Raw genomic sequence first — 22434 nt, 5'->3', positions numbered from 1 at the left:
CATTTGGAATAGATGAATGTTGTGTGTGGATCAGTTTTAGTCCACAATGCTATGTTCAGTAGCAGGGTCACCGTCTCATTTTCGAGGTAGGAAGTAATGTAGCACTTTTAAAAATAAAAAAAAGCAAGGTATATTTTATGAACACACTGATATTCTACCAAGAATCATTCATATACTTTATTAATTATCTACCATAAATAATACAGCCGACAGCCGAATCGCCTTGCTCTACTGCTGATCTCTGAACACATTTTAACTCAATTCCCTAATCTACAAAAGTGCACACCACAAATTCACCAACTTGGCAGAGTATTAGATCACACATTTCTTTATTTCACATTCAGAAAGGCATAAATGGAAATGTATTCACCAGAATTGCTCACAATATTGAAGACTACAGAATAACCTGAACATGTACCTAAACTGAACATGTACCCACATCTGGTCCATACTGCTATCCCTTGAAATCATTGGCTCAAACATTAGTTTGAAGCAGACATTTGGAGATTTGCTACCCGTTAGTCTGTGTATTAACTTGCAATTCAAACCATATCAGTCCAGTATAAACCCACTGCGCTAAAAAGCTCAGATAGCAGATGAAAGTTGATACATTCATGAGGAAAGATGAAATTATATTCTTCATATGGGTTGCTCATACATTGGACGTATAAAACCAGATTGGATGAGAAAGTGTAATGAAGGGTGGAAGCAAGAAAATACAACATCATTTCATTTTAAAGAGCACAACAAACTAAAATTCCATGAAAATCATTTCAAGTATTGTTTCTGCATCACAGTTTTCAATTTGAGGATCAATAAATTTAATATTCTGTGTTGATATGATAAACTTTCAAGCATCAAGATAATCAGTTTGGTTTAATGATCCAGCATGGAAACAGGCCCTTCGGCCCACTGAGTCCACGCTGACCATCGATCACCTGTTCACCAGTTCTATGTCCTACATATGAGGGACAATTTACCGAAGCCAATTAACCTATAAACCCACCGGAGAGGGGTCTGAAGAGGGTCTCGACCCGAAACGTCGCCCATTCCTTCTCCCCAGAGATGCTGCCTGTCCCGCTGAGTTAATCAAGCATTTTGGTCTACCTATAAATCCGCTTGTCTTTGGAATGTGGAAACTACAGCACCCGGATAAAACCCATGCAGCCACTGGGAGAAGGTACAAATTCCACAATGACAGCACTGGAGATCAGGATCAAACCTGGGTCTCTGGCGCTGTGAGGCAGCAGCTCCTCCGTGCCACCCTGGATGCTCCAAAACCTCCAATGTCAACACTATGTCATCATGATGGGAAGTAGCGATGGGACAAAACTTGGGAATGATTGGCAAATCATTTTCTCCTGCCTCTGCAGTGGGGAAAACTCTCCCCAAAAATCTCCAAGCGTCCCCACCACCCATCACTGCCCACTCGGACAGACTCGGTTCAAACTACCTGGTGTTTCTCACCAAACTCTAGCTACAAATGCATCTCTGAAGTCATGGAAATGTTTTTTTTTCTTCTTGGTGGCGGTCTTTAATTACAAGGTAAAATATAAATGTACTAGAAATTTCATCCCTCAGACCACAGACAGAGAGACGCCAGTAAATATATATTTTTAAAATAAACAGGATTATGCAGCAATTTAGTAGATTATGCTTTCCTTTTAATTAATTCTGAAAATGTACATGATTTTCTCCATGATACAAGGTCCCTTTAAACTGGAAATAAAGTAAATGCTACATAATTTTATCATTTAACTGTATGTCGAATCATTCCCAGTAATGGGGCATCAGAAGGACATTGAAACAGGTAAAACTGAAGGGGTAGGAGAAATTAAATCAACGCTACATAAGTTAGCTCACCGTTGAATACTTCAGACAGGTTGGCCACCAGTCGGCTCACAGGCAATCTCTTAAGAATAGCAGCAGCAAATGGCAATATTGGCTCAGATAACAATCAATACAACAGTGAATTCATTGGGCATGTGACTGTGTGTGTGTGTGTGTGTGTGTGTGTGTGTGTGTGTGTGTGTGTGTGTGTGTGTGTGTGTGTGTGCGCGCGCGCGCGTGATCTACAGACACTAATGGCTCCAAGGAAGGCACCCATTCCCTTTGCTTCTGCAGGTCATCAGTCTGGCAGTTATCAATATCTGAAAATCAATATTAGAAAAAAAACATTATGAGGGGCAAACAGAAGAGGTTTTCCAATCGCTGAGTGATAGTCCCAGTGCTGACTCTGAGCAAGAGATAGATTTTAAGATTGAAACCAAGAGTATAAAAGTACCTACGGTAGGAGTTGCGAAGTGACACCTCAGAAGGGAGGGGGGTGGTCTATTTATAAAACTTGATCTCCGTGTCAACACAGTCGAAGAACAAATCTGCCATCTCTTCTGGGTCAAAGGACCCTCCACTGGTCAACATGCTCTTGATAGCTTGCAGGCCCTGCCTCTCAAGGCTCTGCATAGTCTGGTGTAACTTCTCACCCTGCTCCTGAAAGGGAAGAAGCCAGCATTATAATGTTATAACAGCATTAGCCAGCAGAGTCAAATGAATGGCTCTGCAATCTTCTTACTACAGTGCTCCCTCGCTCTCCATCCAACTCTACACCACAGGGTTTCTTTGGTTTGGTTTATTGCCTCGTGAACAGAGGTACAGTGAAAAGCATTTGTTCGTGAATTATTATCCAATTAGAATCACATCGTACTCTACACAAGTACAACCAGGCTGTACGCAGATACAACAAGTCGTGAAATTAGAAAATTACGGGAGTGCAGAATAGTTTTCCTGATGGTTCAACATCAGACTCGTGCTACCATGAATCTCACAGTTCCAATGCTCCCTTGAAAATTAAGGGAGGACATTATTGCCATAGAGGGAGTGCAGAGAAGGTTCACCAGACTGATTCCTGGGATGTCAGGACTGTCTTATGAAAGACTGGATAGACTTTGTTTATACTCTCTAGAATTTAGGAGATTGAGAGGGGATCTTATAGAAACTTACAAAATTCTTAAGGGGTTGGACAGGCTAGATGCAGGAAGATTGTTCCTGATGTTAGGGAAGTCCAGGACAAGGGGTCACAGCTTAAGGATAAGGGGGAAATCCTTTAAAACCGAGATGAGAAGAACTTTTTTCACACACGGAGTGGTGAATCTCTGGAACTCTCTGCCACAGAGGGTGGTTGAGGCCAGTTAATTGGCTATATTTAAGAGGGAGTTAGATGTGGCCCTTGTGGCTAAGGGGATCAGGGGGTATGGAGAAAAGGCAGGTACGGGATACTGAGTTGGATGATCAGCCATGATCATATTGAATGGCGGTGCAGGCTCGAAGGGCCGAATGGCCTACTCCTGCACCTAATTTCTATGTTTCTATTTTCCAAAAACATTGAAACATCTTAAATTGAGAGTAGGGAAGATTCAAACAAGAGGACATGATTTGAGAATGAAGGGGCAGAAGTTTAGGGGTAACATGAGGGGGGAGTTCTTTACTCAGAGAGTGGTAGCTGTGTGAAATGAGCTTCCAGTGGAAGTGGTAGAGGCATGTTCGATTTTATCATTTAAAAACAAATTGGATAGGTATATGGACAGGATAGGAATGGAGGGTTATGGTCTGAGTGCAGGTAGATGGGACTAGGGGAGAATAAGTGTTCGGCATGGACTAGAAAGGCCGAGATGGCCCGTTTCCGTGCTGTAATTGTTATATGGTTATAATGAATAACACTTTGTAACATCTTAATGAATTTAAGATTTGGCACAGTGCCACAGCCCCCTCCTCACCTGGCAAACCAGGTGGGGGGAGACAGTTTAGTCGCCGACTATCCGACCGTGGATCAGGTAGCACGGGATCACATGGTACCCGTGGCGGGGTGTGGGATCTCCCCCCAAACTGACCCCGACCTGAAGACTTGACATCTTGACTATTCATAACCATCACCCATTCCTTTTCTCCAGGGATGCTGTCTGACCCGCTGAGTTACTCCAGCGTTTTGTGTCTATCTTCGGCATGTTGGATGCAAAACAAAGCATTCCATTCTACCGAGGTACACGAGACAATAAAGTATCATTGAATTAGAAGCAACGGTACCTGCCCACTCTCCATGGTGGCTTTGGCATGCTGATGTGCCTTGTACAACTCATGCCGACGATCCCGACTGCTCTGGAACCGAGGATGCTTCCGGACAGGATCCTCATCCCCATAATACGGAGAAATCACCATAGGAACGGGTGTCACATCATCAATGAAGATAAAGGGCTTGAAGACGGATCTAGTCAGAAAAAGTTTATTTAGTTTAGTTCATTGACACGTGTACCAAAGTACAGTGAAAAACTTTCATTGCATGCTATCCAGTCAGTGCAGAGACTATACATGATTACAATCAAGCCGTCCACAGTGTACAGATACAAGATAAAGGGAATAACGTTTAGTGCAAGATGAAAAGTCCAATGAAAGATAGTCCGAGGATCTCCAATTAGTTAAATGGGAGGTCAGGACCGCTCTCTAGTTGGTTCAGTTGCCTGAAAACTGTCCCTGAATCTGGAGATATTTTCATGTTTTTGCACTTCTGTACCTCTTGCCTGATGGGAGAGGGGAGAGGGGAGAAGAGGGAGTGACTGGGGGTGTGATTCATCCTTGATTATGCTGGTGGCTTAATCAAGGGAGAGTCTCTTATATATAAAACGACACAATGCAAAGGGGAAAGAGCAAGATCACTGATGATAGTACTAAATAAGCATAACATCTTCCCTGTGCTCCCACTCCCTCATATACAAGAACAACGGTACGCAAAACTTTTTTTTTTTTTTTTTTTTTTTTTTTTTTTTTTTTAAACTTTGTGCCTCTTCAGCATAATCTTTCAAGATAATCAGGTCAGTTCAGACATTATTAATCCATTATGCAACCCACTAAATGAGATCAGTGCTACATTTCCGCCCACTTAGCTTTTACTCATTTTTGATCCATTTTCACTTTCAAGCAAAGATGCTCGAGGTCTAACCTCTGGTCCAGGGGCTCCCAACCTTTTTTGTCCCGTTTACCCCAGGCAACATTTATAGCACATAACAATGTTATTTCACTTATTTATGGACAACTAATGATGAACAGATACCGGTATACCAGAACCAAACACAGTCAGTCAATGAGAAAAAATATTATGTACAAATTCAGAATCAACAAATTGACCCCATGAGTAGGCAAAACTTATCCCAGGTTGGAAACCCTTGCTGTAGTAAAAAGTAAGATATCTGTCAGATGCCTGGATCCTTCGAGGCTACACTTTAATGCACTGGTGCTAATTTTTGCACAGCCAAAGTTGATTGATTAAAAGATACACATGGGAATAGGCCACATCGCCCACACTGACCATTGATCACCCAGTCAAATCAATCTATGTCATCCCACTTCCTCATTCACTCCATAGACATTCGGGACAATTTAGAGGGCAATCAACGTACCAACCCGCACGTCTTTGGGATGTGGGATGAGGCGACAGGAGCACCCGGAGGAAATCCACGCGGTCACAGCGAGATGCGAAAACTGCACATGGACGGCACCAGAGTCAGAATCGAACCCGGGTCTCTGGCGCTGAGAGGCAGCAACTTTATCAGCTGCGCCGCTCACTATACAAGGCCACTGAAGAATACGAGTCCGAAGAACGGTTCCAACCCAAAACGTCACCTATTCCTTCCCCCCCCCCTCCCCCTCCCCCCAGGGATGCTGCCTGACCTGCTAAGTTATCCAGCATTTTGTGTCCATCTTCTGTTATAAACCAGCATCTGCAGTTACTTCCTACACATAAAAACATACTATATGCACAAGTAAAGAAAACCTGTTGCAGAGTGCGTTCACCAACACTGGCCTACTGACCTTGATGGGTCAGGGGTTGCTGTAAAGAAATGCACGCAAGGCAAGTCATCGTCTTGGGGCAGGATGGACACCATGCTGCCCGTGGTACAGAATGCTCCAGAGTCCATGCAGATCCCAGTCTCCTTATTGCGTAGGATGTCCATGATAGTCTCTGCATTAATGCTACCTACAGTGACCCAAAACACAAATCGCCTTTAGTCTCACGTAGACACGCAGCAAATCACATTTTCATTGCATCATTTTTTTAACGCACACTTATTGATAGGAGTGACCCGTTGATAGACTTGTGTACATAATCATCAGAGGAATAGATCGGTAGATGCACAGAATCTCGGGTCCAGAGTAGGGGAATCAAAATCCAGAGGACATAGGTTTAAGGTGAGGGGGGGGAAAGATTTAATAGGAATCCAAGGGGTAACTTTTCCCACACAGAGGGTGGTGGGTGTATGGAACTAGCTGCCGGAGGAGGTAGTTGAGGCAGGTAGTATCGCAACGTTCAAGAAACATTTGGACAGGCACATGGATAGGGCCGGTTTACAGGGATACAGGCCAAACACAGGCAGGTGGGACTCGTGTAGATGGGGCATGTTGGTCGGTGTGGGCAAGTTGGGCCAAAGGGCCCGTTTCCACGCTGTATCCCTATGACTACATGGCCTCCAGCTTCACGCCGCATGTTTCTCTTGAATGAATATCCAGAAGCACGGAATCTAGAATACTATTTCAATGACCACGACCAGAAATGCCTCTGAATTCGGCTGTGTGTTCCCACGCTGTTTGACTCTATGGCTGTATTAGGTCGCGTCATTGATACCATACCCTCTACCATCTCTGCCCTGTGTCCTAGCTGCACAATGCTCGCAGAGACTCTCGGAGTTCTTCACCTCCCAACTTTACCAACCACGCCGTTCGGTGTGCGCAAAGATTGGGAGACCAAATAAATACGTCTGCATTCAACCAGCGTAAATTGAGCTTTACCTCACATTCCTGAAGACTCCCACATGCAATAGTGAGCTAGCTACCTTTTGGGCGCTTGGGCCTTATTCACCTTCTTGCTTGTGAAGCAGCTCGCAGCCTCCAGAGTAACGAGCCTTTGCCGCCTCCATCCTCGCTGGCGGGTTGGCCAGAGAGAAAACCTGGGAGAAGTTGAACTCCCTCTCGCCGTCCCACCATCCCTGACCCTGGGCATAATTCCGAAGGTCGGGATGCTCCGCGTTGATTTCCGTGGTGATGGTCAGCTGATTGGAGATATTTTTGGCACCTTCTGTAGAGTATAAAGAGCACAGGAGCATAAAAGGCACTGGGTACTCGCTCTCCTCATAAGTGACAGGAGCAGAATTAGGCCTTTCGGCCCATCAAGTCTACTCCACCATTCAATCATGGCTGATCTATCTCTCCCTCCTAGCCCCCATTCTCCTGCCTTCTCCCCATAACCCCCCCCCCCCCCCCCCCCCCCCCGACACCCATACTAAAGTATCCACCGGCTGGGCCTCCACAGCCTTCTGTGGCAATGAATTCCACAGATTCACCACACTCCGACTAAAGAACTAAAGGCCTCCTCATTTCCGAGGAAGACACTCTTGGGAGAATGCGCAGGATGTAATACTGAAGATAGACGCAAAGTGCTGGAGTCATTCAACGGGTCAGGCAGCATAGCTAGAGAAAAAGGATGGGTGACGTTTCAGGTCTGCATCCTTCTTCAGAATTAATGCGGAGGGGGGTTGTGGAGAGAGGGTGATTGGAGGTAAGAAAAGGCCCGAACAAAGCAAGGCTGCCAACTTATGGGCAAGGAAGGATGGAGCCTATAATGGCCCATTGTTGGCTGGGGAAGAGGTGATAACATTGAAGGGATACTAGGATACTATGCACACTGCTGGGTTGCAAGCCACCCAAACAAAATACAAGTTACTATTCCTCCAATTAGCGTGTGGCCTCACTTTAACTATGGAGGAGGCCCCAGGACAGAAAGGGCAATATGGGAATGGGAATGGGAAGGGAAGTTAACATGTTTAGATACCAGGAAATTGCGTTGTCCAAGGCAGCCTGAGCGCGAGGGAGATCGCGTAGCCCAAGGAGGACAATAAATCAATCATGGCTTAATTGCCTCATCAGTCACGCCTAGTTCAAACAGCTAATCCCTCAGCAGTTTCAGAGAGCATGTCATTTAATATAAGGCAACAATGCCGAAGCTGGAAAACCAAAATAAAAACAGAAAATGCAGGGAACACTCAGCAAGTCAGGCAGCATCTGTGGAAAAGGAGTGAAATGTCCATCTGAAATGTCAAGTGTTTCACTTTCCACAGAGGCAGCCTGACCTGGCAAGAATTTCTGCATTTTCTGTTTAATTAACAGGCATAATTTTGGCTTTAGTCATATGCTAAATTACTTGCTCATGAACACATGGATGCCTACCTAATCAATACATGTGGGTTGAGCATTCCTCCTCTACATCAATGCATGTTAACACCAAGTCTACTGTACCTCAGGGCAAGATCAAATAATTCAATAAAGATCGGGTGTGGTTGGATATTGACATCGGGTGCTGTCTATGTGGAGTTTGCACGTTCTCCCTGTCACCATGTAGCTTTTCTGCGGGTGCTGTCTGCGTGGAGTTTGCATGATCTCCCTGTGACCATGTGGATTTCTTACGGGTGCTCCAATTTCCTCCCACATCCCAAAGATGTGTGGGTTTGTATCTTAATTGGCCTGTGTAAATTGCTCCAAGTGTGTTGAGAAGAGATGAGAAAGTGGAATAACATAGAACTAGTGTGAATGGGTGATCAATGGTTGGCATGGACTTGGTGGGTCGAAGGGCCCATTTCCATGCTGGGTCTCGAAACTAAAGGTACAAAGTAGGGCACATAATGCACTTAGGAGTGCGTGTTGGTTTTGTTTCAAATTGGAACTCAATCTTCCTGCAGCCATTATGCATTTTTAAGATTCCAGTGGATGGAAAATAAAGAACAGAATTTGGATGAGCATTTGCCTGTACTCATCATCGCTTCCCAATATTGCAAGTTGTGAATGGTGCACAAATATTAATTAAAAGATTTAAACCAGGATCAGCAGTTCTTTCTTACACATTAAGAGACGAATGATGTTCCTGGTGAAATACTGCAGGATCACAGTTATAAAATTGGAAACCTCAGAGGAAGAGCCAATATCAGAAAATCTCAGAAAATCCATTAGCTACATGATGAACAGGTTATTATTGTCACATGTACCAAAGTACAATGAAAAGCTTTTATTGTGTGCTATCCAGTCAGCAAAAAAGACTAGGTATGATTACAATAATGCCGTCCACAGATATAGGATAAAGGGAATAACGTTTAGTGCAAGATAAAGTCCAGTAAAGGCCGATTAAAGATAGTATGAAGGTCTTCAATGAGGTAGAGGGTAGGCTAGGACCACTCTCTAGTTTGGGATAGGATGGTTCAGTTGCCTGATAACTGCTGGGAAGAAACTGCCCCAGTAGTGTTCAATAACTACACTTTAAACAGGTTACACCAAGACACCAGCATCTTGATTTTGTAAACCCAACTACGTAACATGACGTTTTAACAATGTGGGACGAATTTTACCACATTGCCTTCACACACAGAAACAATCCGTTCCGTCAGATTGCAACTTCAAGTAACCCCAGCAAGAAGCAATTTCAAGACATTTCTAAACCCGATAGAGGCTTAGGTGAACACGCTCGAGAATTTGTTTCTAAGTAACACAGAATTAGTAGGATTGGTGCACGTGGATGGTTGATGCGGCCTTGTTGGGCCAAATGGCCCGATTTATTAACCGAATGACTATGAACCTGTGGATTTATTAAATTGATTTTAAACTTCCTTCTTAAAGGCACCACATGGATAGTACAGGTTTGGAAGGATATGGACCAAATGCAGGCAGGTGGGACTAGTGTAGCTGGGACATGTTGGCTGGTGTGGGCTTGTTGGGCTGAAGGGCCCGTTTCCATACTGTATCACTCCATGACTATGAATAATTAACCTGTAATTTGCTGAGCGGCCCAGTATCTCCCAGACGTCTCCAGCACCCAGGCCTCCCCTCGGTCCACGATTAGAAACGTATTGTAGTAGCTGAATGCTTCCTGGGACTCCTTGCAGTTCCCTCCCTGGCCATGGAGCTCCACCAGGGAAGTAATGACGTCCAGTGCTTGCTTGGCAGTGGAACCTCTCTCCAGCCCAAGCCTAGTAGAAGAATGAGGAATAAGAAGTCAAGAGAGACACAGGATACAATCTATACCATTTACAAAAGGAAATTAATTTAGCTTAGCGATACAGCACAGAAACAGGCCCTTCAGCCCACCAAATCCACGCCGACCAGCGATCACTATCACTATCCCAGGCGACAGATAGCACAATGGGCTAAGAGTTCGGCTGGCAACCGGAAGGTAGCCGGTTCAAATCCCGCTTGGAGTGCATACTGTCGTTGTGTCCTTGGGCAAGACACTTCACCCACCTTTGCCTGTAATGGAATGTAATTACGGCGGCAGGCGCGGGCACACCGCGACGCCCTGTGTCTCCCTTTCAAGGGAATGCTAAAAATGCATTTCGTTGTCTCTGTACTGTACACTGACAATGACAATAAATTGAATCATTTCATTTCATTTTTTACACACACTAAGGACAATTTAACCAAAGTAAATTAGCCTACAAACTTGTACGTCTTTGAAGAGTGGGAGGAACGCAGAGTTTCTGGAGAAAACCCACGCAGGTCACAGGGAGAATGTACAAACTCCGTACAGATATAATCCAGTCAGGATCGAACCATGGTCTCCGACGCTGTAGGTCAGCAAATCTACCGCTGCACCACCCTGTTATGTTCAGAGATACTGCACGGAAACAGGCGCTTCGGACCATCAAAATGGTTGCTTTGGGGAGAATTCTATATGTCATACTCTTTATAAAGTCCCAGATAAACATCAATGCATTGTGCTCCACATAATGTTACTGATAGATAGATAGATAGCCTTTTATTACCATTCAGAAATCTGAACGAAATTGCAGCAGTCAACATATAATACAATACAATAAAACAACAATAAACACACATTAACATCCACCACAGTGAGTCCACCCAGCATCTCCTCACTGTGATGGAGGCAAAAGTCTTAGGTCGCAGTCTCTTCCCTCCTCTTCTCCCTCTGCGCTGGGGTGATGCCCCCCCCCCCCCCCCCCCCCGCCCGCCCCGGGCGATGTTAAGAACAGTCCCGCGGCTCAACACCGCGGCCCGGGGTGGTTGAAGCTGCTGCCCACCAGTCCTGCAGAAACAGCTGCTGGCCCGCGGCTGAAACCCGGACTCAGGCCACCGCCGCCAGAACACCGTCCCAGCCACCCTCACGTGAGTATTGTGCCGTCTTCAGCCTCGGGCTGGGCCGCCTCGACTTGGGCGCCGAACCTCCCCCCGGACCGGGCCGCCCCGACTTGGGCGTCACTTCTCCCCCCGGACCGGGCCGCCCCGACTTGGGCGTCACTTCTCCCCCCGGACCAGGCCGCCCCGACTTGGGCGCCGAACCTCCCTCGGGCTGCCAGCGCCGCACCTTCCCGAGCTCGGCCGCTCCGACGGGAGCCTCGTTCCACCCTCGGGCTGGCCGCCCTCACGGGAGCGTCCCAGCCTCTTCCAGCCCTTAGCCGGACCACCCTCACGGGAGCGAGCTCAGGGCGAGTCCTGGCGGGCTCTGCCTCCGGAGCCTCGAGGTCGTCAGCTCCATTAGGCCTCAGCGCAGACGGAGGCAGAGAAGGGGAATACGACAAAAAGGTCGTATTCCCCCGCAGGGAGAGACTGCAAACCCCGTTTCAACCCCCCCCCCCCCCCCAAAAAACACAAGCTAAAACCAAAAAACTAGACTAACCAAACAAAATAAACAACATAAAAAACACAAAGACAACGGGACCGCCGGTAAGCCGCTGCAGCCAGAGCCGCGCCGCCACTCCGAACACTGATTTCAACCAAGATTTGTCTAGCACTGATCATGCAAGGAGCACTAAAGGACACAAAGTGCTGGCGTAACTCAACAGGTCAGACAGTATGTCTGGAGAACATGGATAAGTAGAAGGAACTGCAGATGCTGGAAAATCGAAGGTACACAAAAATGCTGGAGAAACTCAGGGGGTGCAGCAGCATCTATGGAGCGAAGGAAATAGGCAACGTTTCGAGCAGAAACCCTTCTTCATGTGTCTGAAGAAGGGTTTCGGCTCGAAACGTTGCCCATTTTCCTTCGCTCCATAGATGCTGCTGCACCCGCTGAGTTTCTCCAGCATTTTTGTGTACCTATGGATAAGTACTTTTCGGCAAAGATCTTAGAGCAGAGCAAGATGGGTTACTCTCACGCAAACGTGTAGTACGCTCATGGGCAGATTCATGGGTAATTATAGGACCCATTTTAGCAACCAGCCCCCGCCATCTTGTTCCGCCATCTTGCTTCCGGCCAAAGATCGGATCTTTGTTTCTGCAGCGGGAGACGGAGTGTGGGGCCCGGGGGAGGGGGAGTGCAGGGAGCGGGAGTGCGGGGAGCGGGGGTGCGGGGCCTGGGGAGAGGGAGTGTGGGGCCCGGGGAGAGGGAGTGCGGGGCCCGGGGCAGCGGGGAGTGCGGGGCATAGGGGAGAGTAGAGGGGTGGGATAAGGCCTAGTGTGTGTGAAGTTGTGGGGAGGTTTACAATGTTTCTTATTCAATGTTCCTTGTCTAGTCTGAAATAAAGTTCATCGTTGGATCAGAATAAATATAATTGTGTGTGTTATATGATTATATACATCTATATCACATTCATGCATGTGTGTTTATAAACATTTTATTCTTTAACAAGAATTAACAGAATTATGAACTAACAGAATTATGAATCTAACCCTATATCACGCACAAAAACTTCCCCCGCAATGTCAATTACCCTGCGAGTCGGGTCGGGTAGGTTCTGGTTACTACAAAATCAACTCAAACACTGCTTGTGAGCCATTTAAAAAGAAATGATTTAAAAAACATTAAAAAATACAATTACCAGAGTCAAATTTTATTCTTGACAAGAAGTATGAACTGACAGAATTATGAATCTAACCCTATATCACACACACACACAAACTGTTGCCCTGCAACATTGATTACACTGCGAGTCGGGTCGGGTAGGCTCCGGTTACTAAAATGGGCGGGGAAAATGCCCAGGATCCCCTCCGTAGCGTACTACACGTCAGCCCATTGTATTTCGTAGGAGTGGCCTATCTTGCTCTGCTCCAAGATCTTTGCTTTTCGGGTCTTGCCTGCAGTTCCTTGGTTCCACCTGTAGGTGCACATTTTCAGTTCTGAACAAGTCTTCAGAAGACAGAATGTGTAGGAAGGAACTGGCAATGCTGCCAGACACAAAAGGCTGGAGTAACTCAGCAGGTCAGACAGCATCTCTGGAGAAAAGGAATCGGTGACGTTTCGGGTCAAGACCCTCATCCAAACTTCGAGAAATATCTCAACCTGAAACGACAACTATTGCTTTTCTCCAAAGATGCTGTCTGATCCACTGAGTTATTCCAGCTTTTTTGTGTCTATCTTAAGTCTTTATAACAACTTGTAAAAGCTTTTATTGTTGGCAAGTAAATGCTTTTTAACAAGTTCTTATAAAGACTTGGTTCAAATTAGATTTTTTCACAAGCTTGAAGCATGTTCTTTCATTTATTTTTAAACACAGGTGTTAACCAACTTCAATTTATTTACAGACAAGTAACAGGAAGGGTAGTTTTACATTGGCTGATATTTAGGTATTGGTGGATTAGAAGTCTAACAACGAGTTCATATACCATTATGATGAGCTGTGAAATTAAATACAATTAAAATGCTCATTCATGGCCAAGAAACATTGAACTCAAATCAGTTGGCTTGCTAATGTTCTTCCCAAAACATAACTTTCTCTCCACATTCCATTGTGGCCATATATAACCACAGGCACATTACAAAGATGGAGGCCCTGCAACAGCCTGGGGCTCTGCTGGACCACGAGGTTGCTATGGCTACGTTTAGCCAGGCCGACCCTGCAACACTGCCCTGACAACAGGCCGTTGTGACTGCATGGGTTCTCTCCACGTGCTCTGGTTTCCTCCCACTTTCCAAAGACATTCAGGATCCGAAAGTCACCCATTCCTTCTGTCCAGAGATGCTGCCAGTCCCGCTGAATTAATCCAGCATTTCGTGTCTATCTTTGGTTTAAACCAGAATCTGCAGTTTTTTTCTAACAGGCTTGTAGCTTCTGCAAATTGTCCCTAGTGTGCAGGATAGAACTGATGTCGGTGATAGTTGGTCGCCATGGAATCAGATGGACCTGGTCAGGTAAATGTATCTCTAAAATAAACTAATCACTCTCAAGTTCCCTTTATAGTTGCCCACCATCCTAACTTGAAATGTATCACCCTGTCCAAATCCTCAAACTCCCTTTGCGCATGAGGAAGGTTGAAGGCAGAAGCTGATGAGTGCGTCTAAAGGGCAAATTAATGCTGGCCCAGGTTGTGAAAAGAGTAAAAATTACAAATAAAATTATTTGCTTACCAGATAAATTGAATCGTATTGTAATTCAATATTTAAATGCAAGGGACTTCATACCATGCAATACAAACTAGAACAGGAGCCTTTACCTGACAAGGTCCATTCCAAGCAGTGCTTCCTTCTCTTCTAGAGGTTCTATGGTCCACACGGCCTCATTGCCTATACAGACGCCATGCTTGTTGGCGCCCATCTCTGCTCCCCATAGCCAGGCTGGGCGGCTGAGAATCACTGCGTGCGTCTTCTCCACCTGATCGATTTCAATGTACGTGCACTGTTCAATAAAATAACAAGGGAACATAACGCTGAAGCAAGCATGGACCATTCTTTGCCTTTTGCACAGTGGGCATGCAAGTGAAGAAATACAACGCATGTGTCGGAAGGAACTGCAGATGCTGGTTTAAACCGAAGATAGACACAAAAAGCTGGAGTAACTCAGCGGGACAGGCAGCATCTCTGGAGGGAAGGAATGGGTGATGTTTCGGGTCGAGACTCTGCTTCAGACTGGCCTGGTCTCGACCCAAAACAGTATCCATTCCTTCTCTTCTGAGATGCTGCCTGTCCCGCTGAGTTACTCCAGCTTTGTGTCCATCTTCAAATACAACACATGGATTGCAACAAGGTAATCTACTGACCAAAATGGATAGGTTACCTTTCAGATTGAGACCTTTCTTTAGATTGTGTCAAATACTCTTTTATTCAAGATTCCAGCCTCTGCCATTTTAGTGACCACATTGGTCCATGATAGATACATGTTATTTCCAATGAAGGTATTTAACAGCAAAGTTTGTGGCAATGTTAAAAAATAATCAGTGAAATAATTAGTGCCATGGGCCATAAAATTAGAGGTACAGTGAAAAGGCTTTATTATTGCGTGCTATCTGGTCAGTAGAAAGACTATACATAATAACGGTCTTTATTCTTTGGAGCGCAGAAGGTTAAGGGGGGACTTGGTAGAGGTCTTTAAAATGATGAGAGAGATATACAGAGTTGACGTGGATAAGCTTTTCCCATTGAGAGTAGGGAAGATTCAAACAAGAGGACATGACTTGAGAATGAAGGGACAGAAGTTTAGGGGTAACACGAGGGGGAACTTCTTTACTCAGAGAATGGTAGCTGTGTGGAATGAGCTTCCAGTGGAAGTGGTGGAGGCAGGTTGGATTTTATCATTTAAAATTAAATTGGATAGGTATATGGACGGGAAAGGAATGGAGGGTTATGGTCTGAGTGCAGGTAAATGGGACTAGGGGAGAATAAGGGTTCGGCACGGACTTGAAGGGCCGAGATGGCCCGTTTCCATGCTGTAATTGTTATATGGTTATATGATTACAATCAAGCAGTCCACAGATACAGGATGAAGGGAATAACATTTAGTGCAATATAAAGTCCAGAAAAGTCCAATTGAAGATAATCCAAGGGTCTCCAATGAGGTAGATGAGTGGACAGGACCACTCTCTAGTTGGTGATAGGATGGTTCGGATGTCTGATTACACTTGGGAAGAGACTGCCCCTGAATTAGGAGAAACCCAAATCTGTGCCGGAATTGAAATTCTACTTGCACCTCAACAGAGTCTCTTGCCCAGAGTGGGTGAATCGAGGACCAGAGGACATGGGTTTAAGGTGAAGGGGAAAGATTCAATAGGAATCTGAGGGGTGACTTTCTCCACACAAAGGGTGGTGGGGATATGAAACGAGCTGCCAGAGGATGTGGATGAGGCTGGGACTATCCCAATGTTTAAGAAACAGGTACATGGATCGGACAGGTTTGGAGGGATATGGGTCAAATGAGGGCAGGTGGGACATGTTGTGTGGGCAAGTTAGGCCAAAGGGCCCGTTTCCATCCTGTATCACTCTATGACTGTAATTCACCTCAAAGCAAGACTACCTGCCCTTGATGTTGAAAATGTCTGAAATTGGACATTTTTCAAGTGCTATTAATTTTTAAAATGCAACGATCTATGATATTAAAAGGCACTAATTAAGAGTACTGAAAACTGGTACGTGTATTCTTTCATATAGCAGGATGAAAAGCCGCATTAGTGCCACAGAACAAACTATAAAAGCATTCTTAACCAGCAATAGCATAAGTGAACTATTGCCAAAAAATAAGATGTACAGGAAATGAAAGTGGTACAAAGAAAGTTTTGAACTTAAGATCTCTATTGAGTCATTAATATACATCAGAACTTGAAAATACTAACAGTGACAGCACATTATTGTTTAATGAGATTACTGTAAATTGCTCCATTTTATTTTAAGTGGTACTTTAATGGATCCATCTCCATTAATCTAACAGGAAGAAATATTCTAAAATAAACATGAAATATTAATGGGGTAACGCATATCACATCGACTCTCATTGATCTGCAAGGCTGTTGTTCAGAGGAGGTGAGGAGAGATAGGGCGTCACAGTGGCACAGCTGGTATAGTTGCTGCCTCAAAGCGCCAGAGACCCAGGTTTGATCTGGATCTTGGGTACTGTCTGTGTGGGGTTTGCACGTTCTCTCCGTGACCGAGTGGGTTTCCTCTCGGTACTCCAGTCTTACCCCCCCCCCCATATCCCATAGACATGGGATCTGCAAATTGCCCCTAGTTTAGAGAGTGGGGGCAAAAGTGGGCTAACATAGATTAGATTAGATCCTTTATTTGTCATTCAGACCTTTTGGTCTGAACGAAATGTCGTTGCCTGCAGCCATACATATAATAATAAACAACAAAACACACAATAAACACAAATTAACATCCACCGCAGTGATTTCACCAGGCACCCCCTCACTGTGATGGAGGCAAAAGTCTTAAAGCTACCGTCTCTTCCCTCCTTATTCTCCCTCTGCGCTGAGGCGATATCTTGTTACCCCACCGGGCGATGGTAGTCAGTCCCACGGCTCATCCGAGCTCCGCGAACGGGCCGGTTCAAGCTCCGCGGCCCGGGGTGGTCGAAGCTGCCGCCCTCCAGTCCAGCGGATGCAGCTGTTGCCGCGGGAGCTCCGGAAAACAGGCACCAACCTGTGACCTGCGAGCTCCCGACGATGCCGTCCACAGAACAAGTGTAAAACGGTTGATCAGTGGCCAGCCTGGAGTTGCTGGGCCAAAGGGCCCGTTTCCATGCCTGACCTCCAAACTAAAAAGATTAACTACATCTGGATATTAGATGATAAAAAAATAAATAAATAAATAGATAGAAATTGCAGCCAACTTTATGAAAGCTACTTGAAAAGCCATTAGACTCAAACCTCTTGCCCCTATTTGTTTCCATTCAAACGCTGCCTTGTTCCAAAAATGCACTTCTCCTAAAGTTATTTATAATATATTTCATGTGGCCCTGTCAAACCACACACACACACACAACCAATTCATACTCTTGCCCAACTCTCGCATACTTTCCCTCAAAGCTCTTCCAAACCTTGAGACCATATTCCAGATTTCAAGAGCAAAAACTAGTTAATTCCCAATTTGCAGACTGTGGATAACATTTATGGTTCCGACTGTCCTACTGCCAAGTATAATGGCGTTTGCATGTCTGTGGAAAGACTTGCTGCTTGAATGTTATCAAGAAGATTCTGCCAGGATTGGCAGAGAATATTCCCAAGCTGCCTCTTTCTCTGGCTGGCGAGTCTAGAAGTAGGATACTCTTGGGATAAAGGACTAGCTATTTCTGAAGAGATATTCTTTCGCACAGAAGGGCGGCATGGTGGCACAGTGGTAGAGTTGCTACCTTTACCAAGAGAATCCTGACTATGGGTGCTATCTGTACCGGGCTTGTACGCTCTCCCCGTGAGTTTTCTCTGAGTGCTCCGGTTTCCTCCCACACTTCAAAGATGTGCAGGTTTGTAGGTTGGGTAAAATTGGCTGGGTAAAATAGTCTGAAGAAGGGTTTCGGCCCGAAACGTTGCCTATTTCCTTCGCTCCATAGATGCTGCTGCACCCGCTGAGTTTCTCCAGCTTTTTTGTGTACCTTCGATTCTCCAGCATCTGCAGTTCCTTCTTAAACACAGTAAATTATCCCTAGTGTTTGTAGGATTGTGTTAGTTTGTGGGGATCACTGATCGGCGAGGAAACGGCAGGGCAAAGAGCCTGTATCTCTAAAAAAAAGTCACAAGTCTTTGTGACACTTCAAATCTATCTCGAGTATCAGCAAGGCCGATATCAATAGATTGTTGGTCAGCAGGCAACTCAAGATCAAGCAGAAATATTTGCGATACAGGATACATTACTGAGTGACAGAGGGATACATGTATTTCTACTGCACTTACATCACTATTATGCTTACTGAAACATTAACCTACCTCTGCTTCTGCAGTTCAATCATGAGTTTGAAACAAACGGCCATTCTTTGGTTTCAGAGTTATTGGTCATACAGTGTGGAAACATGCCCTTCAGCCCAACTTGCCCCATCTACACTAGTCCCACCAGCCTGTGTTTGGCCCATATCCTTCTAAACCTGCCCTAGCCATGAACCTGTCCAAAACTCTTAAATGTTGTGAGAGTCCTTGCCTCATCTGCCCCCTCTGGCAACTTGTTTCATACACCCCCACATTTTGTGTGAAAATAAATTGCCCCTCAGGTTCCTATTAAAACCTCCACCCCACATGATCCACATGCCTCCATCCCCTGCATGTCCATGTGCCCATCTAAAAGCCCACAAGGGAAGAAGAAATGCATGGTGCAAACTACAACATGCTAATGCATCTACCTGCTGACTGCAACCATCATTTATTTTTGTTTAGAATCAATAAGATTGCCAGAGTCTTTATATACTTTACTGTGGCATGCTCACTCCCCTGCTCTACTCTCTCTATATACCCACTGCTGTAGAGCTCCAAGCTTTAAGCTTGTGCACAATATCTCCATTGTTGAAGGGATAACAGGTAAAGATGAGTCAGAGTATGGCAGGGAGATCAGTAACAAGGCTAAATGTTGCCAGAACCACAATACCGGAGTCAAAATGTGTAGGAAAGAACTGCAGATGCTGGTTTAAATCAAAGATAGACACAGAATGCTACCCATTCCTTCGCTCCAGAGATGCTCAGTCCTGCTGAGTTACTCCAGCTTTTTGTTTCAACCAGCATCTGCAGTTCCTTCTTACACACTCTTGGCTCTCGATACCTGGAAGTAGCTAATCTGATGTTGGCCAGATGTAGCTGATGTAGCTAATCAAGTGCAATGTCCAGTCTCTTACCTCTACCTTGGAGTCCTTTGCATGTTCAGCTGCAGGAAAGTAGACCACTTCCTGGACTTCCTCCCGTGGTCTGTCCGAGTTTTTCCCAAAAATCACTTCTTTCCCTTCGGTGGCCGGTGGGAGTGCAACGAAGCAGTCACAGGAAGAGGGGACATTGCCAGTGGCGGCCTCCATTCTGTGAAGAAGGACGTCACCCCAAGGTCTGTATTACCTACAAGCATAGGATTGAAACACAAGGATTTAGAAACATAGAAAATAGGTGCAGGAGTAGGCCCTTCGAGACAGCAACACTATTCAATATGATCATGGCTGATCATCCAAAATCAGTACCCCGTTCCTGCTTTTCCCCCCCATATCCCTTGATTCCGTTAGCCTTGTGCAATGTCCAGTCTCTTGCTCCCTCCTCCAAGCTAGTCATTAGGCCTTTATTGCCCCTGGTTTATAACTCTGGATCCTCCTCAACAATGAAGTGACAACAGACAGCAGTGGACGTCATGTCAATTGATATTTTTAAGGTGAAGAGATTCGAGAGATTCTTGGCTAGCACTCCCATAGGATTGCGAATGACTGATTAGTAAGGGAGTCAGGGGTTATAGGAAGAAGGCAGGAGAATGGGGTTGAGAGGGAAAGATAAATCAGCCACAATTGAATGGTGGAGTAAACTTGATGGGGCCAAATGGTCCAATTCTGCTCCTAGAACGTATAGAGTGTCTCAAGGTGACCCACCAATGCCAACTTCAACTCAAGTTCGACTTTGTGAAATTTTACTATGTCATCTACATTAAAATATTGTTTGAAATACGTTTGAAAAATTACTCTGGAATGAATGGGTTTCCTCTCCTAAGAGGCTGAGGTGCCACAGCATCAATAAAATTACTTCAAAATGTCCTTACTTATCACGTGGGCCGTTTCCCCAAGGTAGTTATAATCAACCGAGTGCCCAGTTGATTGATCCTAAGATACAGCATGGAAACAGGCACTTCGGCCCACCGAGTCTATGCTAGCCATCGATCACCCGTTCACACTAATTCTATGTTATTTCACTCACACATCTGCTCCCCTCACACTGGGGGCAATTTACAGAAGCCAATTGACCTACATACCTTTGCGATGTGGGAGAAAGCCAGAGGACACCCATGCTGGTCACAAGGAGAACATGCCAACTCCACAATGGCAGCAACCAAGGTCAACATCGAACCCCAAGGCTGGAATTTAGCCCGGGTCTCTAGCACTGTGTGGCAAAAACTCTACCAACTGCCCTTAGCCAGTTGTCAGGAAAAAGCAATCCTGTCCACGTGACAAATTGTAGGAAGGAACTGCAGATGCTGGTTTAAACCGAAGATAGACAAAATGCTGGAGTAACTCAGCGGGTTAGGCCTCATCTCTGGATGGAAGGAATGGGTGACGTTTCGGGCCGAGACCATTCTTCAGACTACAAGGAGTGGTGAGATACCTCCCACAGTTACAAACCTTGCTGACGCTAACCTTTTAAGATTCAATTAAGGAAAATGTGTCTTTCTGGCAGCTTGATGAGACAACATTGCCCAGGCAAAAGCAATGACATCATTGCATCACACGCCATGTCGCCATACAACGTTTGAAAACTTGAAAAAAAATAAAAAGCACATTTAACAATTTACAACAGTAAACGGCGCCCCTACAATCAGATAAGCCCCGGGAAACTGACAGGCCCCACCCAAGAAACACAGTGTGAAACGGAATTAATAAGATTGCGTTATTGTTGTACTTTATTGAACCTCGGGGGTTTAAAACCAATTAAGTGCCATTTTTTTTGTCGCTGTTGTAGGAAATACAATCATCAAACAGCCCACAGCAACAGCCTCAGACGCAGGAACATGAATCAACAACCGGATGAAATACGATGAGGTATAAATAGTCGTTTGAAAACAGTAAAGAACTCCCCTGATCTCGTTACAATAGAGGCTTGGGAGAGTTCCTGAGAGCTACCTCGTTCAACGTACAGCCTTGAAGCAGCACCTCCCACGGCGCAGTATTCTCCCCGTTACACTGGGAGGGGCATCCTGATTTACACCTCAAATTTCCTGAGTGGAACCGGATCCAGGGAAGAGGGAAGGAGATTGTCAAGGTTGGCAGAGAACAGGGTCTGTGTACAAACCACGGCCGGAAGTGTGACTGTATCAATCCTCAATGTATCAATGCTCAATGGCTACAGTAACATACCGGTGTCAGTTTCCAGCTGTTTGCAGTTTCACCCCAGTCCACGACAATCAGCTCGTAACCTTCAACCCAAATACTTCCATCGAGGGAGTTGCAAGATTGCAATTAACACCAGTAGAACCACATTTTGCAATAAAACGCACAAGAGAGCGCGGCAATAAAATGTTAAGAACCAGCCCGGCCTTGCAAACCCCACACACCTTGCAATAGCCGCGCAACACGCCTCTGTTACTTCGAGTTACTGGGACACTGTCTAATTATATTTCCCCAGCAGCTAGTGGTGGAAGGCTGAGGGTGATATTCCGCCGTTAACCCAAATTATTTCCTTACCTCGCTTAGATAGTCCCAACACCACTGCGCTCCGATTAGTGCATTTCACTCTCTCGCTCCCTCGGTCAGCTGACAGTGTCTGTGGAAGTAAAGTTAACCCTTTCGGGCCCAGACAAGTGGTTTCGGAAATCATACCCTCTTTATTTAGCAATTACCCACTCACTGGTTTACTCTGCCTGCTCAGTCTGAAGAAGGGTCTCGACCCGAAACATCACCCATTCTTTCTCTCCAGAGATGCCGCCTGTCCCGCTGAGTTACTCCAGCATTTCGTGTCTATCTCCAGTATATTAGCTGCACCAGATGACAGGAACATGAGATCAACTCTATCTGAGAATCTGTCGTAGAT

At 45.5% G+C, this 22434-nt stretch overlaps 1 protein-coding gene across 5 annotated transcripts; it reads right to left on the bottom strand.

The window, feature by feature from the left end:
- Positions 1–314: 314 nt before the first annotated feature.
- Positions 315–22191, bottom strand: scrn2 (secernin 2). Of its 5 annotated transcripts, none has more exons than XM_055656944.1 (9): positions 22089–22191; positions 19560–19770; positions 14473–14654; positions 9856–10055; positions 6905–7120; positions 5860–6025; positions 4081–4261; positions 2285–2490; positions 315–2150 (listed from the first exon to the last, which is right to left on the bottom strand). In XM_055656944.1, exons 2-8 carry the CDS (start codon positions 19731–19733, stop codon positions 2332–2334), a joined length of 1278 nt encoding a protein of 425 aa, XP_055512919.1. In that variant the 5' UTR covers positions 19734–19770; positions 22089–22191; the 3' UTR covers positions 315–2150; positions 2285–2331. The 5 variants fall into 5 exon arrangements, with proteins under 5 accessions (XP_055512919.1, XP_055512915.1, XP_055512916.1 ...); XM_055656940.1 differs by having other exon boundaries at positions 2289–2490; XM_055656941.1 differs by lacking the exon at positions 22089–22191 and adding an exon at positions 21528–21672 and having other exon boundaries at positions 2289–2490.
- Positions 22192–22434: the final 243 nt, after the last annotated feature.

Source organism: Leucoraja erinacea, chromosome 27, assembly GCF_028641065.1.
Source record: "Leucoraja erinacea ecotype New England chromosome 27, Leri_hhj_1, whole genome shotgun sequence".
In the NCBI taxonomy this organism is placed as follows: domain Eukaryota; kingdom Metazoa; phylum Chordata; class Chondrichthyes; order Rajiformes; family Rajidae; genus Leucoraja; species Leucoraja erinaceus.
The sequence above is the reverse complement of the archived record's forward strand: the minus strand, read 5'-3'. Positions and strand labels throughout refer to the sequence as shown.

What these genes read in the sequence shown, in the direction of transcription:
- scrn2 (XM_055656944.1), bottom strand. Translation starts at nt 19,733, where the DNA reads ATGGAGGCCGCCACTGGCAATGTCCCCTCTTCCTGTGACTGCTTCGTT. An exon ending in GGCCGCTCAGCAAATTACAG is followed by an intron (nt 7,121 to 9,855) that starts GTTAATTATTCA and finishes TATACTCTACAG; the next exon opens with AAGGTGCCAAAAATATCTCC. An exon ending in GCAACCCCTGACCCATCAAG is followed by an intron (nt 4,262 to 5,859) that starts GTCAGTAGGCCA and finishes TTTTCTGACTAG; the next exon opens with ATCCGTCTTCAAGCCCTTTA.